Genomic DNA, 22,399 nt, shown 5'->3' on the forward strand with positions numbered 1-22,399 from the left:
CAAGTGCACATTGCTGGCTCATGTTGAGCCTTTCATCCACCATCACTCCCAAGTCCTTCTCCTGAGAGCTGCTCTCGATCCATTCTCTGCCCAGCCCGGATTTGTGCTCGGGATTGCCCTGGCCCACGTAAAGGACCTTGCATTTGGCCTTGTTGAACTTCATGAGGTGTGCACAGGCCCACCTCTCCAACCTTCCCAGGACCTCTACTAAATAACAGGTACCAGAAGAGATTTTAAAAAAGCATTTTGGTTTTTAGAGAAACCGCGTACACAGAGTACTTTCACTTGCAGCTCTCTCCATACTCCCACCAAAACATGTCACAGGAGTTCACACTGCTCGCTCTACTAGCTCAGCTGCAAGAATCCAGGATGGACAGACTGGGAATTCTAGCCCCACTTAGTGAAGAAAAGTTCACCTTATTCAGCAAAATCTTTGACTCCCTGTCTTCACTGTAACTCTTATCTGAGTCTTAACTCAACCAGTCCCTGCATACAGACAACAGGCTGTAGAGAATTTGGCGGCAGCAGCTGCCGCGTCAGCGAAGCCAAGGATCCTGCAGGTATGAGGAAATGACCTCCCAGCCTCTCATCTCGCACTCGCATTTCTAGGGTTTGGTTTAACTCCATACAGAGGAGACCGGACACACAGACCTCGGTGGTGAAGTTTCCATTCCCCTCTCCCTTGAGTTACTCCTGTCATCACCACCTCCTAAAATCAACCACTTCGGCACCAGTCACAGTCAAAAGCATCCTGGGTAAATCCATCTCCAGCATCCTGGGTAAGTGTTTTGGTTGCACACTTCCATTCACATCTCTCCCTGCAATAACAGCTAAAGCACAAACAGAGAGAGGGATGCTTCTGGCAGTCTGAAGGAATACCACAGGAGTATACTGTCTGCAAGCATAGTGTGCTTCATTTTCTCTGCATCAATAGGAATTTTATTTTTCTAACGTTTGGTGATGGGAGTGGTTGGTTTTTTAAGCTCTCTTCAGTTTTTCATCTTCTCATCCTATCTCTCTTCAACATCTTACCACTGAAAGTCTAAAAAAACTCCTAGTAAAATAAATACCAGACTTTCTAACCAAGTTCCTCAACACTGATCGCTGTTCTTGACACAGAAAGACAGACATGATGTCAGATTGTTAACTCCTGCTTAGGGTTCAATAGGCTCCAACTGCTTTGCTGGTTAAGGAGAGGAAGTGGAAAGCAGAAAGCCATCAGATGGAAGAACAATACATATAAAGCCTTTGATGCAGCATCCCAAACTCAAAAGTAAGTATAGCAACACACTACACTGTTCACATTGTGATAGAGAGGGCTTCCTTCTCAGTCTGAAAACGAAGCTATTTTAATAACTTTCCAGAGAAAATGAGATGTGACTGGACTAAATCTATCTCACCACCAATTTTAATGATATTTGGCAAAAGGCAAATGTGTTAAATATACGGACTTACAAGAAGTTTCACTGAATTTGGAAGAAGAAAGAGAGCCAAGTTACTATGCCCATGCTTTGGTCAGAACTGGCCACACAGCATATGCCACTCATGGATCAACCCATAGCTGGTGGGCATAGAAAGAAGCCAACAGTACCATCATGGGGAAGGAAGGGAATGAAAGTATAAATTGTTAGTAAAGCAGGAAATTAGTGATGCACAAATCCATAAGAAAGAAGGCTTTATTAGTTCTAAAAACAAAACAAAACAAAAAAAAAAACCCAAAAAACACCCAAACAAACCAACCTTAAAATTATATGAATTAAACAAGAAGAAAACTCAGTCATGGATGCACAGGCACACGAATTTTTGAAAACACCTTTTAAATGAGTGGCAACTGATTTTAACTTACAAAATTTCCTAACCCCTTCCCAAAACTTGTCTAAGTTTCACTAATACTTGACAGGCTAAAGGTTCTCATAATCTTTGATCCTATTCATAATATTCATACTGGGTATTCACATAAATATAACATATCATGCCTTGTCAGTAACAGGACTACAGGTTCAAAAAGCTGATTCTTAAACTTCCAGCTCTGAACAGGCAGCTTTCAAGCCTTACCAAACGTTAGCTGTGCACACCTCTGAGTTGGGCTGGGGTCGTTACGGCTCCTAAGGCACGTGGATGTAACAGCCCGAACAGAATCGCCTACTCCAGCGATGCACAAAGCGGTTCTGGGACTACAGACAGTACAGGTGGGCCAGTACAGTATGAAGGAAGATCAGCATTGCTCCTTCAACTATTAGCAGGACTACTGCGATGATTCTTTCAGGACTGAAGCTAGTTCTTTTTATTATTTATTTAAAACCATTCTTATCAGCTGAGCCAGCACTGCTCTGCACTACATTTGGGAAGCTAGAAGTGTGCCTACACTATAAACAGCAGCTGTAAAGCAGAATTACACAGGTTACCTCTATTGGAGCTCTGCATACTCATGGCATAAACTTATTAATGTTTCAGACTTCATGGACTGAAGGAGGTATTATTCGTATCATTGGTTAACAATCTGAGTTTTCCCTCACAACTGTAATGCTGAGCAATTTATTTTTCTTAATGCAGAACCAAAGCAAAGTACTTCTACTCACATCGACAGAGTCTCTCATAGTCAGATATTTTAACAAGCTAAATCTCAAAATTAACTGCTTAATTAAATGCTAAACAAAGTAAATGGATTCACAGCATAATTTTAAGGCTGGCATGTTTTGTGGGACCTTGATCACATCTTTAAAGTGGACTAGCGGGGTTCCAACACAGACAGAAGTCCTTCTGAACAGGGCTGACCTAAGGATATAGAGAAAATGTGACATTTTCTAACCATGCTGAGCTTCACTGCGAGCGCTTGCGCTACAAGAAACATACAGCAAAGGGGAAATGGGAAAGCAAAACACCTTAAAACTAAGGGAGAGAGGAAAATCATACAGCTGTTGTTGTCCATAACAATATTATTTTGAGGGTTAGATCTTCTCAATAGGTTTCAATCCTTAGTTGCTAGATTTTACATTAATTTAACACTTTATGAAAAATGCGCTGCTTCAGTCGCCACCCATTTCCTGTGCCCCTCTATTGCAGCATCCTGGTCTTTTGCCCTGATCTCTCTTCCTAACTCTAGCTACTTTTTATCCTGTTTTTCCCCGTTTTTCCCTCCCGTTCTCAGAAGCAGGAAACTAAACCCTTCTCACCCAACTACAATGTGAGGTACAGCTGAGTCACCTTTGTAATTAAAAGACAAGATTGGGAACAAATTTTCATATTGCACAGTTTGTTTAGCACAACTTACATAGTTTCTAGGTATTAGACCACAACCTGGAAAGTGATATAATACTAATTTTAAGTATTTTCCAGTGTAGTCTCCCGCTCTTCAGAAGAGCTTAAGTGAAAAAAAAAAAAAAAAAAAATTAACTGATAGTCTGGCACAGAAGGTAACACTTCTGAAAATACTATGCATATAGAAAGGGACCATGCAAATTTCTAATGGCTTATTATTTATAGTCTCAGAACATGTTTATCTAAAATACACAACTGAATTCAGTGTTCCGGAAGAGGTAACGGTAGCTTCAACCTGCCTTGACAAAAAACAATTACTACTCCCTGCAAATGCACACCTCTTGCCTTGCGGGCACAGCTTCATAAGCTTATGACACAACAGCCTGATAGTATATGCTGTCACTCCGTAACCTTAACACCCCCCTCTTCCAACAGGTTTCCTCCAGTCCCTCAGAGCAGGCTTCCCGTTCTGGAAAACGCACAGCTATGGGCCTACTGCTTTGTCAGCTCAACTCGTCCCACAGGTGCAGGGAGGAAGGCTGCCAAGGCCTCTGCTGAGCATTCGTCAGAAGCTCACCTTCGGAGGCCGGGCAAGTTCTTCTGAGCAATCTGTGCAAATTCTGGCCATAAGGCGGTTTAGCTCAGTAACAAGAAAAAGCAAATCACGTGTAAAGGGCCAGCGCCAGACCTCAGATCAGGCACGGCCATCGCGGAGACTGACAAATCAAACGGCTATCAGCGGGAGCATACTGTACTCAGCTCCTCTGAAAAACAGGCCATTTTTATGAGAATCTAAACCTAATTTTTTTACTCTGCCTCTTCTCTGCGCCTCAGTTTGGATACATCTAAGCATAAACGGTTATATAACATTTACTTACGTAATTGTTACAGTCACCTAAATAGGTAACTCATACAGTTCTAAAAGTTAGCAAAATTTTAATAGAACTAGGCATGTAGGGAACACAGCTCCCAAACCCTTCCCTTTGTTGAGAGAGGACTGTGATAGAAAAAAAAAAAACTTTTCAAGACACTGTCAAATTTGCTACTGGGATTATTCTCCTACATAAAAAGCTGCACAAGATGTTCCATATGCACCGGCTTTTCAAGACAATATTATTTATATTTGCATTACATTACGTTTTCCCTTAGGCTTATTTTGTGTTCAAAAACAATTTGTTTCTCTGTTCCCTGGACAGTTCAGATACGTTATTTCTGTGCAACACATTAAGAGTTACGAAGTTCTTTGGCTGCATCACATTGTACCTAAGGAACACAGAGCAGAATTACACGGTACCCTTATTAAGCTTTTAGCATGTGATGATTTCCATGGGGCTACCCCCACACAAAACTACTGTTTACTGCAATGCCAGAAGTTATTAGAAAGCGGTGCACGGACCACACCTAACAAAGATCACAGGAAGTTCTTGGAAAAGCAAGCTTTGCATCGCTAAGCCTAACTACAGAGCGAGTCACAGCTCTGAGGAAAAACTGAGTGGTCTTCAGATTTAGACAAGGTGAAAGACAGCACTCTGTGCTTCTCCACGTCAGAAGACAAAGCCCATGCTTGTACATACTTTTTAAAATGTTTATTTCAATACACTACTTCTGCTTTCATTTCCATCACAGAAGCCTTAATGGTTACGACATTGTTTTGCACAACAGCTACTTTTTCAAGTCGGTATCATACTGCTCGTGTTTTCTTTTTACTTAGAAGAACACTGTTGTAACACTTCCGTAAGCAGAACTCCTCGGCTGTCTCCTAAAGGCTAAACTGCAAGCTAAGCTTACACAGTCTGCAAAAACACTTCAGAAGAAAACTGAGGATTTCATAATTGTAACATTTAAAAGTCCTAATGGGTGCTACTATTTCAGAACTTAAAAAAACTCAAGCGTTGTCAAACCAGTATCTCACAGATAAGATTATATAGATGCAGCACTCTCAAAGAATCAATTATTTCTAAGTAGTCTTTATACCTACATCCCTAAATAAAGATGTTAACTCTAATATAAAAAAATACATCCAAAAAGCATAATAAAAACAGAATATTGACTAACAACAGAGAAGAATCTTGCTCCATTAATGAACAAGATCTTCATAACCACTAAGAAGAAATTTTTTTAGTATATGGCACACCTACCTAAGGTACAGTACATCTTAAGTCTTCCTATTATTGCAGTCCTTTAAGCAAATTAACAAACTACCTATAGCGTCTCTTCACTCTGTGATGGCTATCTCAGAAAGACTGTTTTGAATGAAAGCAACTAGGATGCACAAAGAGAAAGTCACAAAACTCTTAGTACATTAAAACAATAGAGGCTTCCAAACTGAGAAGCTGAAATACCCGAAAATGTGAGTTCTGAGTTCTCCTTAATGTATCCAAATGTTAATGTGAGTTTTTAGGCATACGTGTTTCCATGATTGTGGCCTACAACTCCTTGGAAGGCTGCCCACTTATTACTAAGTAGTAAATAAAGATCTTAGTTACAAGCTAACTGATGATATGCCACTTGTCACAAACAATTATGTGAATTCAGCTTTCACTGTTGCACAAGCACAGCTGATACGCAGTATGGGATCTCAAGGCTGTCATCACTCCCACTTGGGAGTAACGGAAACACGTAACTGGCCATGCAGGGGGAAGCATCCATGACAACTGGAAAACTAGTATTGTAACTACTGCTGCTCAACTTCAGGCACTTGCACGTATTATCTGAAATTACCTGAGACTGTATCTACTACAGGAGGATCAAAATTCTCCACCTCGTCAGGACAGAGTTCTGAGAAGGAAAGCTGGTGGCTGATACAGGGAAGAGAGCCTAAAGCTTAACTGTTTAACTTCTTAATCTCTGTTGTGATTTCCCCCCCTCCCCGGCATTATAGCTTCTTTTCGCCTAACACATACTACGCCATTCTTGCTCTGCTTTTGCCTGTTTTCACCTCTTGCTCTGCCTCCCTGTTCCCAAATTATAATTACCTGACCCAATCTAGTGTTCGTGTTGGTTCGGGAGAAGTGAGAAGAATGTGGATGTCCATCCTCAGCCTTGCTATGTAGCTAGCTATGGTCAGTGACATACAGATGAGCTGCCAATAAGCCTGCCACGCCAAACAATGCCAACATGGTTCTTGACTATAAACCAAGGAGAAGAAAGGCTAATTTTGAGAGGCAGTAATGAGGAAAATCAATTATAAGCAGGGGCAATATACAACCAACTAACAGGAAAACTCTCAAACATATAAATAATAAGTCATGTGACAGCAGTTTCACAAATTTAGCTGCCTGTCGGCAACTCAGGTAAATTCTGCTGAGGTTTTATACAAACAGACGGAATTATAGCAAACCTTTCCTGTAATCCTAGTAATAAGAAACGGTAATGTACTCCCAAGAAGCATTTTGGTTTTCACCTATTTATAACACTGCATATCACCTTAATTCTCACTATGTGGTATTTGATCAAAGCAGAACATCAGTTAAAGTTCCAGATGGCGGACAGCAGAAGGCAGCAATTGTATATTTAAAGAGGCAAAGGAAGAATGCTAAGGAACAAAACCTCCAGAAACATAAATGCAAACAACAAAAGCAGTGCTGTCCCATTCATGTGCTTAAAGGTTAAAAAGGAAAATCCTGTAACTCTCCATTTCTTTCAAAACACCACCACGGAGAATGAGAAGGAAAGACAAGTTCTCCAAGGCCCTCTGCTCGCACCTAGATGTTAGAGGGAGCATAGAAAGTGACTGTTGAACACTGAAGTCAGAGACAAGCTTCACCCCTCTTGAGGACGGCAGAACCTACATAAGGCAATATTTTAAAGCCACACACAATTTCCCTGTACTGCTTTCACCGATAGCTAAATATTTACATCACTGTACCCACAGGTTTCCTCCTGACGAATGAGGTATTCTGCTCAGAAAAATGTATAGAAAACGTAACTAAAAAACCTTAATCTTCTGGAAAGTGACCTTCCTCTAAACAAATGTCTTCTTGTAATATTATTTCTGGTTTGACCTTTTTCTATGTCACCTGCCACACCTGTGAACAACCTTCTATTCCTCCAACACCAAATTTATTTCCCTTTATACTACAACATAAAGACTATTCCCAGAAAGCTTTCCTATTGCACAACTCCCTTCCGCTACCTCACCAACTTTTTGGGGCTGAATTGCCAGCACTTTTTGGGAAGCAGCCCCTCCTCCTCATTTAGCAATGCTCACAACCTCATAGCTCTTCTCCAACAGACGTTCCTTTCACATGTAAGTGTTGAAAATTACGTTACACCTTACATTTTAATTGCTTAAAAGTTAAAAAGAGTTATTTTAAGACTACAGGAAGCCCGTATCCACAATGGCTATTAGAACGCAAGAACTTCCAGGTGTCAAAGGCATGATCACAAGCTGATTTACTCGTGAATTGAAATACAATCCATGCTGCATAACCGTACAAGCGTACCCCTATTCCTCAGGCAGCCACCTGTACAAATCTGTGTTTTGTACAATTCTGCATATGCCTCATTATACAAAACTAACCTATTTTCCCAAAACACCGCCCATGCTTTCGGTGCTATAAATAGTAATGTTTACGTCCTAGCAGCCCGCATGCATCTGCAAACCGTACCTGGCTCAGTTTCGCACAGCATCACCTAGATTTTGATTCCTATTTTAGGAGGACAGCGAAGTAAGCCTCTACACGACAGCAGCGCCTAAGCAGTGTATCAGCAGCAGACGGCGAGCCAGCGGTTGTTTTCCACGCGAGACACGCTCAACCGCGGCAACAGGCCGGGGGGTGAAGGAGCACAGGCTTTTGGCGCCGCAGGTTTTGGCAGAGGTGTCCCGAAGGTTTTTGGCATTGCCCAGAACGCCTCGGTACCCACCACCCCCTTCCCCGGCCCGGCCCCGGCCCAGCGGCACCGCCCGCCCGGCGCGCCCCCGCCATGGCGCCCGCGGCCCCGCTACCTTCCAGGCCAGGAGCAGGACGTTCATGATGGCCAGCAACGGGCAGGGGCCGTTCTCGTTCTGGGTGATGATGGGCGTGTTCTCCTCCTTCCAGCGGACCCACTTGATGTGATAGACCGACTGGCCCGGGAAACGCTCCTTGGACGCGGAGAGGAGCTGGGGGCCCGCCGCCGGCCTCTCCCCTTCGGGCTCCGGGGCCGGGCCCCCCGAGGCGGCCCCCGCCGCCTCCTCGGCGTCGCTGTTGAGCTCGGAGCTGCTGGGGCAGCAGGAGTGCAGGTTGGAGAAGGACTCCAGCGAGTCCAGGCTCCGGGACTCCTCCCCCGGGGGGCTGGGAGCCCCACTGCTCCCGGAGCCGGCCCCCGCGGGACCGCTCTCCGAGGTAGGCGCCGCTCCGGGGCTCTCCGGCACCGCCAGCCCCGCGTCGTCCTCCGCGGCCCGTGAGGGAGACGCCGGCCGAGGGGCCTCGGCGGGAGCGGGGGCCGGCTGAGGGGAAGGGCTGCGCCGCCCGCCGCCCTCCTCAGCCGCCGCGGGCCCGTCCCTGCAGCCGCCCTCGCCTGCCGCCGCCGCCGCCTCTTCCAGGAGGAGCTGGCTGGCGGCGCCCCCGCCGCCCCTCTTCAGCGAGCCCGGAGGCGGCGGGGGCTGCGCCAGGCTCTCCATGCCCGGCCCGCCGGCCGCCCGGCTCCTTCGTTCTCTATTGGCGCCGCAGCGGCTGATCCTTGGCCAACAGCGCCCAAGACGCCATAACAGCCGCGGCGGCTCCGCCCCACCGGGGACGTGTGGGCGGGAGGGGGAAGCAGCCGCGGGTCACAGCGGGGACCGGGGCGGGGTGGGGCGGGGGCGCGCCCCGGGGGCGGGGCGGGCACCCGGAGATGACAGCGGCGGCTGGGGAAGGGCGGGAAACAGGTGGGGAGGCCGCGTGCGCGCCCCGGCGGGCCAACCCCGGCGCCAGCCCGGAAGGGGCGGCACGAGGCGCGGCGAGGCCGTGCCCGCGTCCCGCTGCTCGCCGGCCGCCACCGTGAGGCGGCGCAGCGCCGCGTGGGGGTGGGCGGGGTATGCTCGCTCCCGTCTACCCGGGCACCGCAGCCCCCGCCCTGCCCCGGCGCTCGGCAGGCAGCGCGGAGGCTCCGTTCGGCAGAAAGCCGGCGGTGGCGGCTGCTGCGCCTGCGCAGAAGCCGGCGGGGCCGCCCGCGCGCTGGGGTGAAGCGGGAAGGGGGACGGTGGCGGGGCGGCTGTAGCTGCCCCCCTCCCCAAAACGGAGGGGCGCTCGGCTTTTCTAGAGGCTGTCAGGGCTCCCGATGGCGGTTTGCTAGGTACCCGTGTGCAAAAAGTACCAGCGGGACCGGTAACTTAAGAACTGATGCGGTTGCGTTGCTGGGACTTCGCCTCGTCCCCTCTCCCCCTACAGAAACCTCCAGAAATCGCCAGTTTTAAGCGCATTTTAGGGGAAGACGGCGGCTTCTCTCCTCTTTCCTGTTTCCAGCAGTTTTCTTGTCTGAGCCCTCCGGTTGCGCCCGCTTCTCCGGCCCTGCCTTATGGGCGTTTCGCTGCAGCTGCACTTTCCCGGCCTACCCGCCGCCCGGGCAGCCGCGCAGCCCCACCCTGCCTGGGCCACCGAGAAAAACACAACTTCCCCCGCCCCGCCCCGCCTGTCCCGGGCACGGCCCCGCCCCGTCCCGCCGGCGGAGGAGGAGCAGCGAGCGGAGGGGGAGCGGAGCGGGAGCGCTGCCAGGCGGCGGCGGCTGGGGGCGGGCGCCCATCGCAGGCGGTCCGATCGCTGTTAACCGCTCCTCCCGATCGGCGGGGGACAAAGCCAGAGGAAGGGGCGGAGCTCGCCTCTCCCCATCCCGGCACCGACCGGGGGTGGATGTGCTGCGGGTAGGCGGCGGCGGGGCCTGGGCCCGGTGAAGATGGATCTGGCGGGGACGCTAATCCTGCTGTGCTCCTGTGCGGCGGGCGCCGGAGGTGAGGAACGGCTGGGCCCGCCCGGCCTGCGGGCCTCGGCTCGGGGCTGCCGGCTCCCTCCCCACACCCTCCCCACCCCTCTCCGCCGCGGCTCGGGGCGGGGGGCCGCGCTCCCCAGGGCCCCGCTCCCCAGCGCCCCGGCGGCAGGCCGCGGCTGGGCCGCCGGCCCGCGCTCTCCCCTCCACTGCGCGCTCCGCGCCGTCCTGCCCGGGCCCTCTCGGCCCGCCGCCCCCAGCCCTTTCCCGGTACTTCTCCCTCCGCTCCCAGCCCTCTGTTCCGCTCCTTTCTTCCTCGGCTGCACCGCGCTGGGCTGGGCTGTGCTCACCCCTGCCCGGCTCCCTCCTTCAGTCCCTCGGGGTCCCAGGAGCCGCTTCCCGGTTGGGGCCCCCCAAACCTCGCCTTCCCCGCGGCCGCTGCCCTGTCCCCCGGAGCACGGAAAGTTCGTCTTGAGGACATGGAAGGCGAGCCTGGGCTTTTTCCTGAGGCGTAACCAAGGAGGGTCTCCTAGGCCGGAGGGAAAACGCGTTTACGGGGGCCGCGTAACTTTGTCACGGCTCCCGTTGTGAGTTGTTTTTCAGCACTGGGGAGACTCAGGGTCGTTTCTTTGCTGCGTTGAACGGGTCAAGTCGTGGTAGGGAAATAGTTTCCAATTTTCACAAAAACGGACACTGGAAAAGGTAGACTTACCAGGGTGTTTCTAAAGCTTATATGGGTGGAGCATAAGGGCTTACTTCCTCCTGTTTTATCTGAGTACGTCAATACCTAGGTTTCTTCATAATCCTGGTCTTTTACGTGTTCTCAGAAAGTAACATCAAAGTGTGGGAAAACTTCAGTAGGTTGTGCTTGTGGCTAAGCTGTGAGATAAAAAGCAAGCTGATTTACGTGGACAGAAGTCGTCCTGTTATTTACATGGTGAGGAGTGGCATACACAGAAGGCTTTGGTGAGTCTTCCCTGATAAATTCTTGTACATTATCAAGCTATTTCAGGTTTTATTATTGGCAGGCTTTTCAAGGCCTCTTTGTTTTCTGACCTAAACTGTACTGGCACAGAATTAATTCAAAGTGATTCATTAACCAGTTGGGAGGGATATTTCCACTGTTTCATTCTAGGTGGGCAAATATGCCTTCAAGTTAAAATCGTAGTAAGCACGTAAAGTACAGACCTGGATATATAAAGGCAAATTCATGAAGCATATTTTATTTTAGAAATTCATGGTTTGCTTTTTTTTTTTCTTTTGAGAGAAGAATGGGCACCTTCAACATTTCTGGCCCTAGGAAGCACACCTAGCAGGTATTACTAGGAAGCACATAACAGAAGCATGTGTCTTTTGGTGTTTAGCAGTACAGGTAAATCTTAAAAGAAAGCTTAAAAATGCTGAATAGAAATCTAGAAATGATGGCCGAAACATCTCCAAAATATGCTGTGAAACTTCTTGGTAAAAGTCTCAGCACAGTTATGAGAGACTTATCATAACTCTGTGTTGAATTAAAACAACTTATTAATAATAGAAGTTTCTGTTTTGACTGTGTTCACATTTCTAGAGTTTTTTAAGTACTGTAAATATGTTTATTTACTGAAAAATAGAGTTCTTCATTCGCACGCTTTTCTTCTAGGCAAACATTAATGTCTGTGTGAAAAAGGGCAAGTTTATGATTCTTAACAGTGTTACTGCAAGTTATACTTACTAGTAAAGTTGTCTAGTTTTAGGCCATACAGATATTAAATACTAAAAATTTTGAGAATTCCATTAATCTACACTTTCAAAAAAATGCTCTTCTGTATGTTGAGTCTAAGATTGGAATATTTTTACAGGACACCCGAGCGTGAGCTCTTCTTGCAGAATTACGCAGGGCTTTGTGCCTATATACCATATTTATGCTCTGTTGTAATAGTCTTTAGATACTTTAGATATAAAGATATGTTACAGATTAACAGAACCAGTTGTAACTTCAGTTCACAGAGAAGTATGAATCACAAAATCAACATTTTAAAATATTAAGGTACAGCATAAATCAGGTGGTTCATCTAGGGGGGAAGGTTAGTGATTTAATGCCTGAACAAAATCTTTGTTTCCTTTGAAAAATTTATTTTCTCTTGTAGTCTGTATTGTTCTTAAGGTTATGTAGAAGGAATGCAATCAAAAGCAATCACTAGCATTGCTGCACTAATGAAATGTACTGCGTGTCTACATTATGCAGCTTTATAACTATCTGTATGGTTTATAGTTAAAACAGACAAGTTATCAGCAATTTGGTCTTATAGGCCGTGGAACATGTGCTTGATCAGGTTTTGGTATTGCATCACTTTTATGACTCTCTTAGAAGTTTGAGACTTTTTTTTTTTTTAGTAACTGGGGAAAGGTAGAATTTATCTCAAATAGATATTGTGCACTAGAAGGTAAGATATATGTGCCTTGAATTTTAGGAATTCATTTATTTATTTATTGAATTGAATTGGCATTTTCCCCAATACCCTTGGAATTGCTTGGCTTAAGGGATCTGTTCAGTGACTGGTACTGTTAATTTTGACATATATAAAGTGGTACTTAATTTGGGCAGTGTTATTTGTGACTTTTAGTAGCATTCTGTGTTGGGTGTGATGAAAATACATGCAGGTGTATTAAACAGTACTTAATTATCCATACGTAACAATGTTCTTTGGGGAATGGAAATAACTGATAGAACGTTTCCTTCCACCTGAGGGTCATTTAAAAAAAGGAGAGAAGAATAGAAAATATTGAAAAGAACTAGTGAGGCACCAAAAAAGCTTGGATTTAACAGGAGTGATAATAGTTTGTCTAGGCTGATCAGACACCGGCCATCACTGCAAGTCTGTGATAAACTGTTTGTTTTCAGTGGTACAACATGCTCTTCTACGTTGCCAGGACTTACAAGTTGTATCTTAGCGTCTTGTGCTGCTGGATATTGAACTGCTTCTTTCCCAGTGAGCATGGGAGAAATTCTGTTTTTTTCTGGACACATGGGGGAGTTGTGGGAAGGCATTTATGAGCTCTCAGGATCTGAATGATTTAGTTTGCATCCTCGCTGTGAATTGAGAAGAATACTAGCCTTCATTAACACGGCACTCAGCCTCCAGCATTTATCTGGAGTTTAAAATAAAAACATTACGAATTTTATATGACTGGATGAGACAGTGTCTGGCAAAGGCAGCTGTCGGGTGATTGTTTCAGAAATGTCCACAGTAATTAAAAGTAAATAAAATCAGATGTTTACGTACTAACTCTGAAATACCATTGCCCAAAAGCCTAAGATTGCAGTTTATTTTTGCTTTTAAGAAAAATCTAGATGTTCTGTTATGCAGTACGGCAGAGCCGCTGTAATGAGTTACTGCTGTCTGGTGATCCTGCCCTGGCCATGTGTTCCAGCCTCTCCTCCTTCACCACCTCTTGTATTTCATAGCGTGAGGAGCCAATTTGACTTGCTAATTGAAACAAAAGAAATCAATCATTTCCTGCCAGGCATGTAACTTCCATTGGTTTATTGTGCAGACACAAGCCCGGTGGGGAGGAAGAGGGTTTTTAAAAAAAAAAAAAAAAAAAACAAAACACAGACATCTGTACTGCTTACACTGGTGGTGCTCTACTGTTTAACTGTGCCCTGAATGTGAATTTTCAGTGAAGGGGAATGATTCTGACTTGACTTTTTGGTTACATGGGGTTTTTTCCACCAAAAACTAGCTTGGCCAGAAGAGAAAGTATCTTTTTTTCATCTGAATCACTTTTAGTGCCAGCACAAGGGAATAATAGAAATGGAGTGGATGATAAAGGGCAGGGGGACCTACCTTTCTGCTGGCAGCTATGAAACTACAGCCTGAGTAAATTCTTCAGTGAAATTCAAGTCGGGAGGTGTATGGTAGGATTACTTACTGGCTTTCAATATACTTAAGCACTGAAGTGCTAAATCTGAATGCTCTGTACACTCTCTAATGTTCCATGCAAAGGGAATGGTTTTTAAGAGAAATAAACTCTACATTGAATACAGCTTGAGATACAACTTGCTTTGATTATCTTAATTAAAGTTTGAATAATAATTCTTTTGGAGATATTTATCATGCGCTGGCATTTCAAATCTGCAAATCAGTGACGACACTTGCAGTGAAAAGCATTGCCCGGTAAGTTAGCCTTGCTGCTGAACGGGTACTGATAGTCTATTAAGTTGTATTCTGTGCTGTCTTTTCTACCACCAAGCTTGAGTTGTTTCTGAACTGTTTGCCTTTGTAATGCGAGCCTTAATCTGAGTGGTTTAATATAAACTTCACCTTTTAGAGCAGTGCACGCTTGATTTACCTTCTTATAGGAGGTAGTTAAATGTTGTCAACTTGTACCAGGATATATGTCACCTTAAGAGGTGTTTATGTTTACCCTGGTACTTTCAGTACTGTTCTATTACCATCTTCTTTATCTACGTTAAGCTAGCTTCCATAAGGATTTCCTCCATCATCGGCCCAGATACTGGGGTTAGTCTGACCAGCCTGTAGATCTCCAGGCCCTCCTCCTTGAAGACAGGGGTGACATTTGTCTTTCAGTTGTCAAGCGCCCCCTTCCATCACCATAACCTTTCAAAAAGGTGATAGAAAGGCTTGAAATGGCATCAGCCAGCCTCCTCAGCACTCTTGGATGCATCCCGTCTGATCCTATGGCTTAAGGGCTCCCTAGCTCATTTCCTCTGCTGCTGGTACTGCTTCACTGCCACAGACCAGGAAGGTTGTGTCTAGCGGGGGAAATGTCTTTGTAGTCTTCTCTGGGACAATAACCATGATGAATGAACAAACACAACACAAGAAACAATTGTTATTTATAGCTGCTCAAGGTGTGCCAGGAGGTTTCTAGCTGCAATCCCATGGGAGATACATTTTGCCCTTTGCATAAACTTAGGAGAGAGTGTATGCCTCGGACTCCCTGTCTGTTCAGTAGGACTTGTATCTGTTCAGAATGGCAACTGTAGATACTTTTTTTTACAACTCTCTAGGGATGCTGAAGAGCTGTAGACCTTTATACATAGAAATCTTTCACAGGGACTGTCACCTTGAGACTTTTGCCTAAATGTTCTGCCTAATTCTGTTTAAAGTCCTTTCTTGTATTTAGTTCTAAGCCCATGAGAATAAAGCTTCATTCCTGGAGGGGTTTTGTCAAAGGAAATGCCACATCTAGTTTGGCAAGTCTTTAGAAGACTTATCCTGTCAGGTTCAAAAGCCATCCTGTTGTCGCTCTCGGATATCTGTGTCCCAAAGGGTTCCTGTCTGCTAGCTTAGCATTTGGACAAAGTATAACGTTGGCTTATTCCACTAGGTTGCCTGGAAAGGCATCGTCCCGTCTTTTAATGTTTGGTTGATGGCAACATGATAGCTGAAATTTGTAGAGCAGCTCCCTTAAACTGTATCTAGATGCTCACGGTTCCGCGTTGCTTACTGCAGGCTTCCTGATCATATCCTTATTTGAACAGGTCTTTGTCTTGCAGTCTCTGTTAAAAAACCTAACAAACTAGTTTTTCAATGACAACAAAATAACCACGGTAGTTTGTCACAAAGGTTGAGATCTGTGTGCATGCCATTGTAATGGTTTCTTGGGGCACCACTACTCTCAGATTCTGGGATAGACTTCTTCCTGTTTGATGCAGAATCTTCTAATTACAAAAACTGGAGCTAGCAGTTGTATCTGCCTCATGCGCCTCAGTGAAGTCTTCTTTCCGGTTAATAAACTTTTGCCATGGGATCCCATAAATTATGTTACCAAGGTTGAGTTACTCATTAATTACCTTTGTGAGGAAGATAATAACTTCTGATATGTAGCTGGTTTTATTAGAAGGTGACTGTGTATTGGTTGTGGACTTTGAACGCTGTAGCAATGTTCATGTTCTGGAAGTGAAAGTCGACGTTCTTTTTGAAGCCTTGATTTCAACCCTGTCTGAAGTCCCTTTTTAGAAAAGCTACTTTGGTTTAGCAAGAGGAGAGCAGCAGGAGTGTTTGTGTTAAGTGTTCACTATAAGGGTACTTAAAACGTACAGAGTTTTTTAAGTTTTGGAGAAAGGGAAAAAATAGCATTGTTTCCCTGTGTGATCGTAGAAAGTATATACATTTTGGTTGAGCAAAAGGGGTTTTGCTTAAAACTTGCTCTGCTTTTGTTTAGCACGGAGAACAGTTACAGGCTTTTAAATGTCAGTAGTCTTTTGTTGCTTTCGCCGTCTTGTCACAGGAGTTGGCACTTAAAAACTATTCTTTGTGACTCGGTTGAATGCAGTCTCTCAGCTTTCCATGTGGTCATGAGACTTGGATCAGGTGCAAAGCATTATTGGGTCTTCAGTAAGTTGTCATACTTTAAAATTTTTCCTAGGTGCCTGAAGCTGTTCGAAGAGTACCTTGCGATACTGGAGAAAGAATGGCCTGTAATGCATTGTTGGAAGCTTCCTGCCACAGAAAAGTTGAAGATAATTTACCTTGTTAAATAGTCTTGGGATTATGGAGCACAGAAGTTCACATGTTCTGAAGTGTACAAACTCCTTAGTTTTGATCAAGTTCTTAAAATGAATTATTAGTTCTAGATTAGGCTCATTTTAAAATTAAACCTTTAGCTAAGTTATAGCTTATATCCATTAATTTTGAAGCTTTTTTTTTAACGTTGACACTTTTGGGTCATATACTTGGAATTGGAAAGCATGAACCTGTAGTCAGGCTAACGTATATATGTGCATTAGTTTGATACAACAAGTGGACTCAGGCTAATCTTGTTAGGTTTATAGAAGTTCTTGGGCCATAGGAGGTGTTTCTGCTTCATTCTGTGGGGTTATGTTGGAAGAGAAACATCAGACAGGGACAACATCCTTCCTCCTCAGAATTCCTCATGCAGGTTGCTCATTTGGGTTTGTCCTGTGTCTTGGATTGAAATTCATGTAGACTTGATTAAATCACAAATTTTGTAAATGTTTAAGACACCAAAGAGGCTTGTGGAAAGCTGGATGAGAATAGACTTGTATTTTGAAACTGAGAGTGAAGGAAATTAGAATGAAGTTTTGTTACTGGACTGTATTTGCAGTCAATGATGAAGAGTCAACATTTGCAGAAGCCTGCCGTGCTGCGTGGAAATTTGAATGCAGTTTATCTGCAATGTATCATTAGTGAATTCTGAGAAGCTACGGCAGTAGCATCTTGTGCACATTGCTGCTAAATGCAAGTGATGCATTTGGAAAGATTAATTTAATTAGTCATCTTTTGTGTTGCTTATTGAGTTTATTGGCGATCGGACTTTCCACTCCCTCGAATAGAAACAGAGGCACTGAGAAATTTATGGTATTAATTTAAGGAAGACCTCATGATGATAAATAGGAAAGGTAAATTTATATTTTTGCTTACAAAACTGTATACTTAGTACAATAACAGATTTTTTTTTTCTTTTTTTTTTTTTTTCTTTTCTTCTTTGTGAAAATGTAACACAGCTGAGGCAAAGCTTTGGGATATGTGTCTTTGAGCTTTCCCAGACCTTGTCAATGTAGATATCTGAAGAAACCTATTGCATAACATCTCTGAGAATTCTCACATTTAGCATGGTCTGAGGTTAAACTGATTGAGATATTCTGCATTTTATTACAGAATTAAGAATTCTGAAGAAAATTGGAGATTTGACATTGTATTTGTTCTCTCAAATGCTGCACTTTGATATTTCTCCAGGAAAAATGGTTGTAGCTCACGTCAGGTTCTTGAAAAATCGAGCATAAACTGAATTATTTGTTCCCTTTGTTAGGGAGGAGGGCTTTGAAGCTAGATGAGGAGCAAGGAGCAATGGGGCAAACACTTGCATACACAGAATTAAGTGGGAGCAACATAGGGTGGAAAAGGTCACAAAACAAAACAGAAAGGGGGAGGGGAGAAAGTTTATACATCCTTGAAACAGAAACTAGTGCGCAAGGCTGTACCGTTGATTGTTGTTGCCCAGCCTTCACAATGTAGTAGTAAGAACTATGAAATGCAGGTCCTGTGATATGGAAACAAATCTTACATCATCATCCTTCGTGAGGATATCTTTGAAGACCACCAATTCAACCTGGAGCTGGAAAACCAGCAACTTGCATGTTTTGTATCCTGTTTTTCTGTTTTTAGTGTAGATAAGATTGGGTTTGTGTACCACGGCTTTCAAAAGACAAATCAGGTTTTACGTCATGTTTGTATCTTTGTGAATGAAGTGGTTGACAGCTGAATTTGTCCTTTTTGTGAAAGACAATGTGTTACAGCTAGTAAAAATGGTGTCAGTATATTTACTGCACTCGGTTTATATTTGTATCATCACATTGCATCTCAGTGAACTAGAAAGATGGTCAACTTGTTTCAGTAAAAACCAAATAATTCAGTGAAGCACCTTCTAAAGTTTTGGAATATGCTTTATCAAAGGTGTCATGTAGGGATGAACTTGGGTGGAATTTTTTACTGAACATGTTCAGCCAGTACTGAAACATTCCTTCTACAAATCTATTGCCAAATGTATTGCTGTCGCAGGCTGCTTAAAAGAAAATTTGACTCTTTGCATAATAAAACTGCAGGAGATGGTGCTTACCTTTGAATTATTTGATATACAGCGTAGTTTCTGTAGTGAATAGTTGTGTTCTCCAGAAGCAGTTGCTTACATGGAGTTACAAGAGAAAAGAATCGATCGTAAGCTTGTTGGGTAACGCCTATCAAAGAATACTGCAAGGCTTTGTTTCAAACAGGGTGAGTGTGTGCTAGCTACTGATAAGTTACATATCAAAACATGCAGTTACTCCTTGGACATTTGAAAGCTACGTCACTTAATATCTTTAATTCTTTGCTGGCTGCAACACTTAGTGCATCAAGAAACATGACATAATTGGGTCATGTATAATCTGTCTTTGAAACCAGAACCACTGAAACTATCTCAACTCTTGACTGTAGATTCTAGATATAGATATCTAAGTTAATTCCTTATGATAGGGCATTTTAAATAGAAACTGTTTAAAAATTGTTTTTCAATATATATATGGAAAAGATACTATGTGTACTAGTTCCATTGCAAAGACAGTGGTTTGCAACACAAGTTGTGATGGTTTGTTTCTTGGTTTTCTTTTTTTTTTTTTTTTTTCTCCTGTTTCTCCACATTACTCTCTACTATTGAAACTTGTAACTGTCTTTTTTTTTTTTTGTCCCTGATAAGTTACTGAACCAGTTCCTCTTAATAATTCCTTCCACAACATCTGTGTTTACTTTTGGCAGGTAGATGAAATCCTTTTTCATGCGTAGTGTTCTAGTGCTGGTCTGACCACACTTTTGTATCAAAGAGTGTCCGTGTTGGTTGTACAGAGGCCTTGGTGGTGGTCAGGATGTGAAAAGACACTGCTTGTGAAACACATGCCGTGCTGTGAATTTGTTGTGCATACACTTCTGTGGTTGCTTGGGATGTATTAACTAATAAGAAAGTCAATCCTGGCTGGAAATTGTGTAGTTATGTGGAAGGAGTGACCAAAATGGGGATTAACCAAATGTCTGTCTGTAATGCATATAGTGGCTCCTTGTCTGGAGGAAAATAACGCTTTAACTTCTTTACTGTTTTGGTTCTTACGATTACTGGCCCGTTGGCTGTTTGGTAGGCAAAAGTACGTATCAGCAGGACGTCCGATGGATCTGGGCAGCACAAGGGGTTTTCTATCCTGTTACTGACGTACTATTGCTAACATTGGAGTGAAAAATGCTGTGCTACAGTAAAACGTCTACTGTAAATACCACCCTGATATATGGTGGTCCTTTCTATGCACATTCTAGATCTATGAAGAACTCTCAAACACTAGTGACTCTCGTCGGTTCTGCATGTCCCTTCCTCCGTCAGGATGGGAGGACCAAAATCTTCCCTGTTTTCTGTCATGCACTCTTAATGTGAGTCAGAAATATTACCTTAGAGGGAAGTATCCAAAACGGAATGTACTGAATCTACATCTTTGGAGACCCATCTTTAGTAAAACTTTTTTGCGTGAAAGGACATTCCATGTGATACAAAATGTTGTCTTGCTGGGTGGTGTGACGTACTCTTAATTTTTCCAGATAATTGGCATGTGGAATTATGAACATTCTGAGCAGATACTTCAGTGTCATGAGTGCAGAGTGAAGCTGGAGGTACAGTTCTTCTCGGGAACCAGAATGTTCAGCTGTTGTGCTTTTCATGTTTGGACCAGGAGTGCGTTTCTGAAATGTCTTTCAAGAATTCCTGTCTACGGTGATGTAGTTTGCATTGTGGAGTAGTGTTGGAGTAAATTATCTGTACTTGTTTTGATTGGAATTAAAGTGGAAGATGCCTTCCAAGGTCCACCTAAGGTATTCTAACTGCAAGCGTGTGTTAGTGTACAAGGGAGAAAAAATGAAAGCTAAACTGCATCCAACGTGGAAGTCTGGTCCTCATCAGCATCTGTTTTGCTCCACAGATCTGCTGTACCTGTGGGGCTGTAACTTTAGTAATTCCTCAGACATGTTAAACCTTACTTTTTTTCATTTTTTTTTTTTCAGGCCAATATGGAAATCCTCTAAATAAGTACATTAGACATTATGAAGGATTGTCTTACGATGTGGATTTGTTACACCAAAAACACCAGCGTGCCAAAAGAGCAGTATCGCATGAAGATCAGTTCTTGCACCTAGATTTTCATGCTCATGGAAGGTTAGTCATATTTTAAGAGGTATTTGTTTTAAAATTTTCATTTGTACATGTGTTTTAATTATACTGTGAAATGTAAATGGTGAAATACAGTCATCAGACTAACGTTAGCTTGAATACACTAAAATGCAGTCCTTACAGTTTCTATTAAGTATTTGCTCTGATGTCCAGTATGAGCATGAAGTTGTTGCTTGTAATCACTCATTCAAACTTCTGGTGGTAATTATTCATGCACTGTGAAGCTTAAACAATGGAATCCCGTTGGGAACAGAATTGTAGTTGATTCTGAGTTTACAATGCAACTTTGGCATTTTTTTTTTTTACAAAAATTATACCAAACTGCCAGAGGAGATTCAATTGAAGAAAAGTAAAATTTCAAGTTGCATTTGAAACTACAGAATTAGGCCAAAGAAGTTTTCGGTTTCGTGTGTAATGGTGTCATCTGTTTTCTGTGCTCTTGGGGAATTTAGCAATTATTTGACATGGGGAAAGCATAATTGCTGTTATGAAACTTGCTTTGCTTTGCATTTAACATGTGGTTATAAGATTCAGTACAAAAGTTAGACGTTTAGTGTGAGCAACTGAAGTATGATTTGTAGGTTTCACTTTGGAAGATATCTTTGTACATTAGAATTGTCTGCTTTTTATGTAACTGAGGAGAAACGGGAAGGAGGCTGAAGTATTTGTGTCTATATCTTTGTTTCTTTGACTTTTTCCTTTGCAGCACCACTGTCTTAAATATATTTTAGGAATATGTAATACCCTTGCTTTTCTAATTATTTCTGTTACAATTTAAGGAACTAGAACTTGATAAATAATTGCTAGCCATATATAGAAACATAAGAAGCTTGACAAAGCAAAGGTAAAAGCAGGTCTTCTGAATCTGTGTTTGGAATATTGTTTTCTGAGTAAGCATTCTGCTTCTGTGCCAGCTTGTAATTTCTTCAGGGAATGAAGTGTTGCTACTGGAGATGTATGGTGTAATGACTGAATTTCACTGCGTACTCCCAAAAGCTTCGCATTAAGGGTTGTATTTGTAACTGCTATAGAACTGCAACCCAAATCCTGAATTTGAAGTCTTGTCCTTAAAACCACATTTTTGGATGTGTGGGGTTTGTTTTTTGTCCAGGAGATTTTATTATTTAAAGAAGAGTCATATTGCTGCTGTCTCTCCTGTAGCTTCACAGGCAATCTCTAGTCTTTGCTATTAAATTGTTCTAATAAACAAGACTGCAGAGTGTAATGTTTCAGAGGCTCCTCGTATTGCAGACCTCTCCACTTTTAAATTAAATTTCCAGGAAGGTTGCAAGACAGTGAAGTCTAGTTTCGGTCCAGTGCTGCCACTCTTAAGCTCCAGGCTGATGGTTGATTTAGGCTTACCAAAGTGTGTACTACTGCATTCCCAGCATCGTCTTCGTGCTAGCACTAGAAGTCTTAAAACCATGCAAGGAATAGGATCTGGGAACTGATCCAGCTGAAAATTATTTGGCAAAAAAAAAAAAAATAATCAGAATGACTTGAAGGGGTGATGGAGGGAGGATAAGACCGTTCTTTCTGGGAGCAGTCA

The 22,399-nt window shown here is 43.5% G+C and overlaps 2 protein-coding genes across 13 annotated transcripts in view; one reads left to right on the forward strand and one right to left on the reverse strand.

Annotated features, from left to right (window-relative positions):
* MINDY2 (MINDY lysine 48 deubiquitinase 2) overlaps positions 1-8,952 on the reverse strand; it is a 31,291-nt gene extending 22,339 nt beyond the window's left edge. For all 11 annotated transcript variants that reach the window (XR_015259842.1, XR_015259840.1, XR_015259841.1 and 8 more), the window contains exon 1: positions 8,207-8,952. Coding sequence is in view for 1 of the 11 variants with exons in the window: in XM_086756892.1 (XP_086613018.1) it covers positions 8,207-8,863 (657 nt within the window). In the remaining 10 variants the exon portion in view is untranslated. The remainder of the gene's footprint in view (positions 1-8,206) is intronic.
* A 1,078-nt stretch (positions 8,953-10,030) lies between these two features.
* ADAM10 (ADAM metallopeptidase domain 10) overlaps positions 10,031-22,399 on the forward strand; it is a 52,272-nt gene continuing 39,903 nt past the window's right edge. Inside the window, exons 1-2 of one of the 2 annotated variants that reach the window (XM_086757681.1) lie at positions 10,031-10,168; positions 20,685-20,835. In XM_086757681.1, the coding sequence (XP_086613807.1) occupies positions 10,114-10,168; positions 20,685-20,835 (206 nt within the window). In that variant the 5' untranslated portion in view covers positions 10,031-10,113. Of the gene's footprint in view, positions 10,169-20,684; positions 20,836-22,399 lie in introns of those variants that run through there. The other variant, XM_086757682.1, reaches the window with a different exon arrangement.

Source organism: Chlamydotis macqueenii, chromosome 12 (assembly GCF_036417535.1).
Source record: "Chlamydotis macqueenii isolate bChlMac1 chromosome 12, bChlMac1.mat, whole genome shotgun sequence".
Classification (NCBI taxonomy): domain Eukaryota; kingdom Metazoa; phylum Chordata; class Aves; order Otidiformes; family Otididae; genus Chlamydotis; species Chlamydotis macqueenii.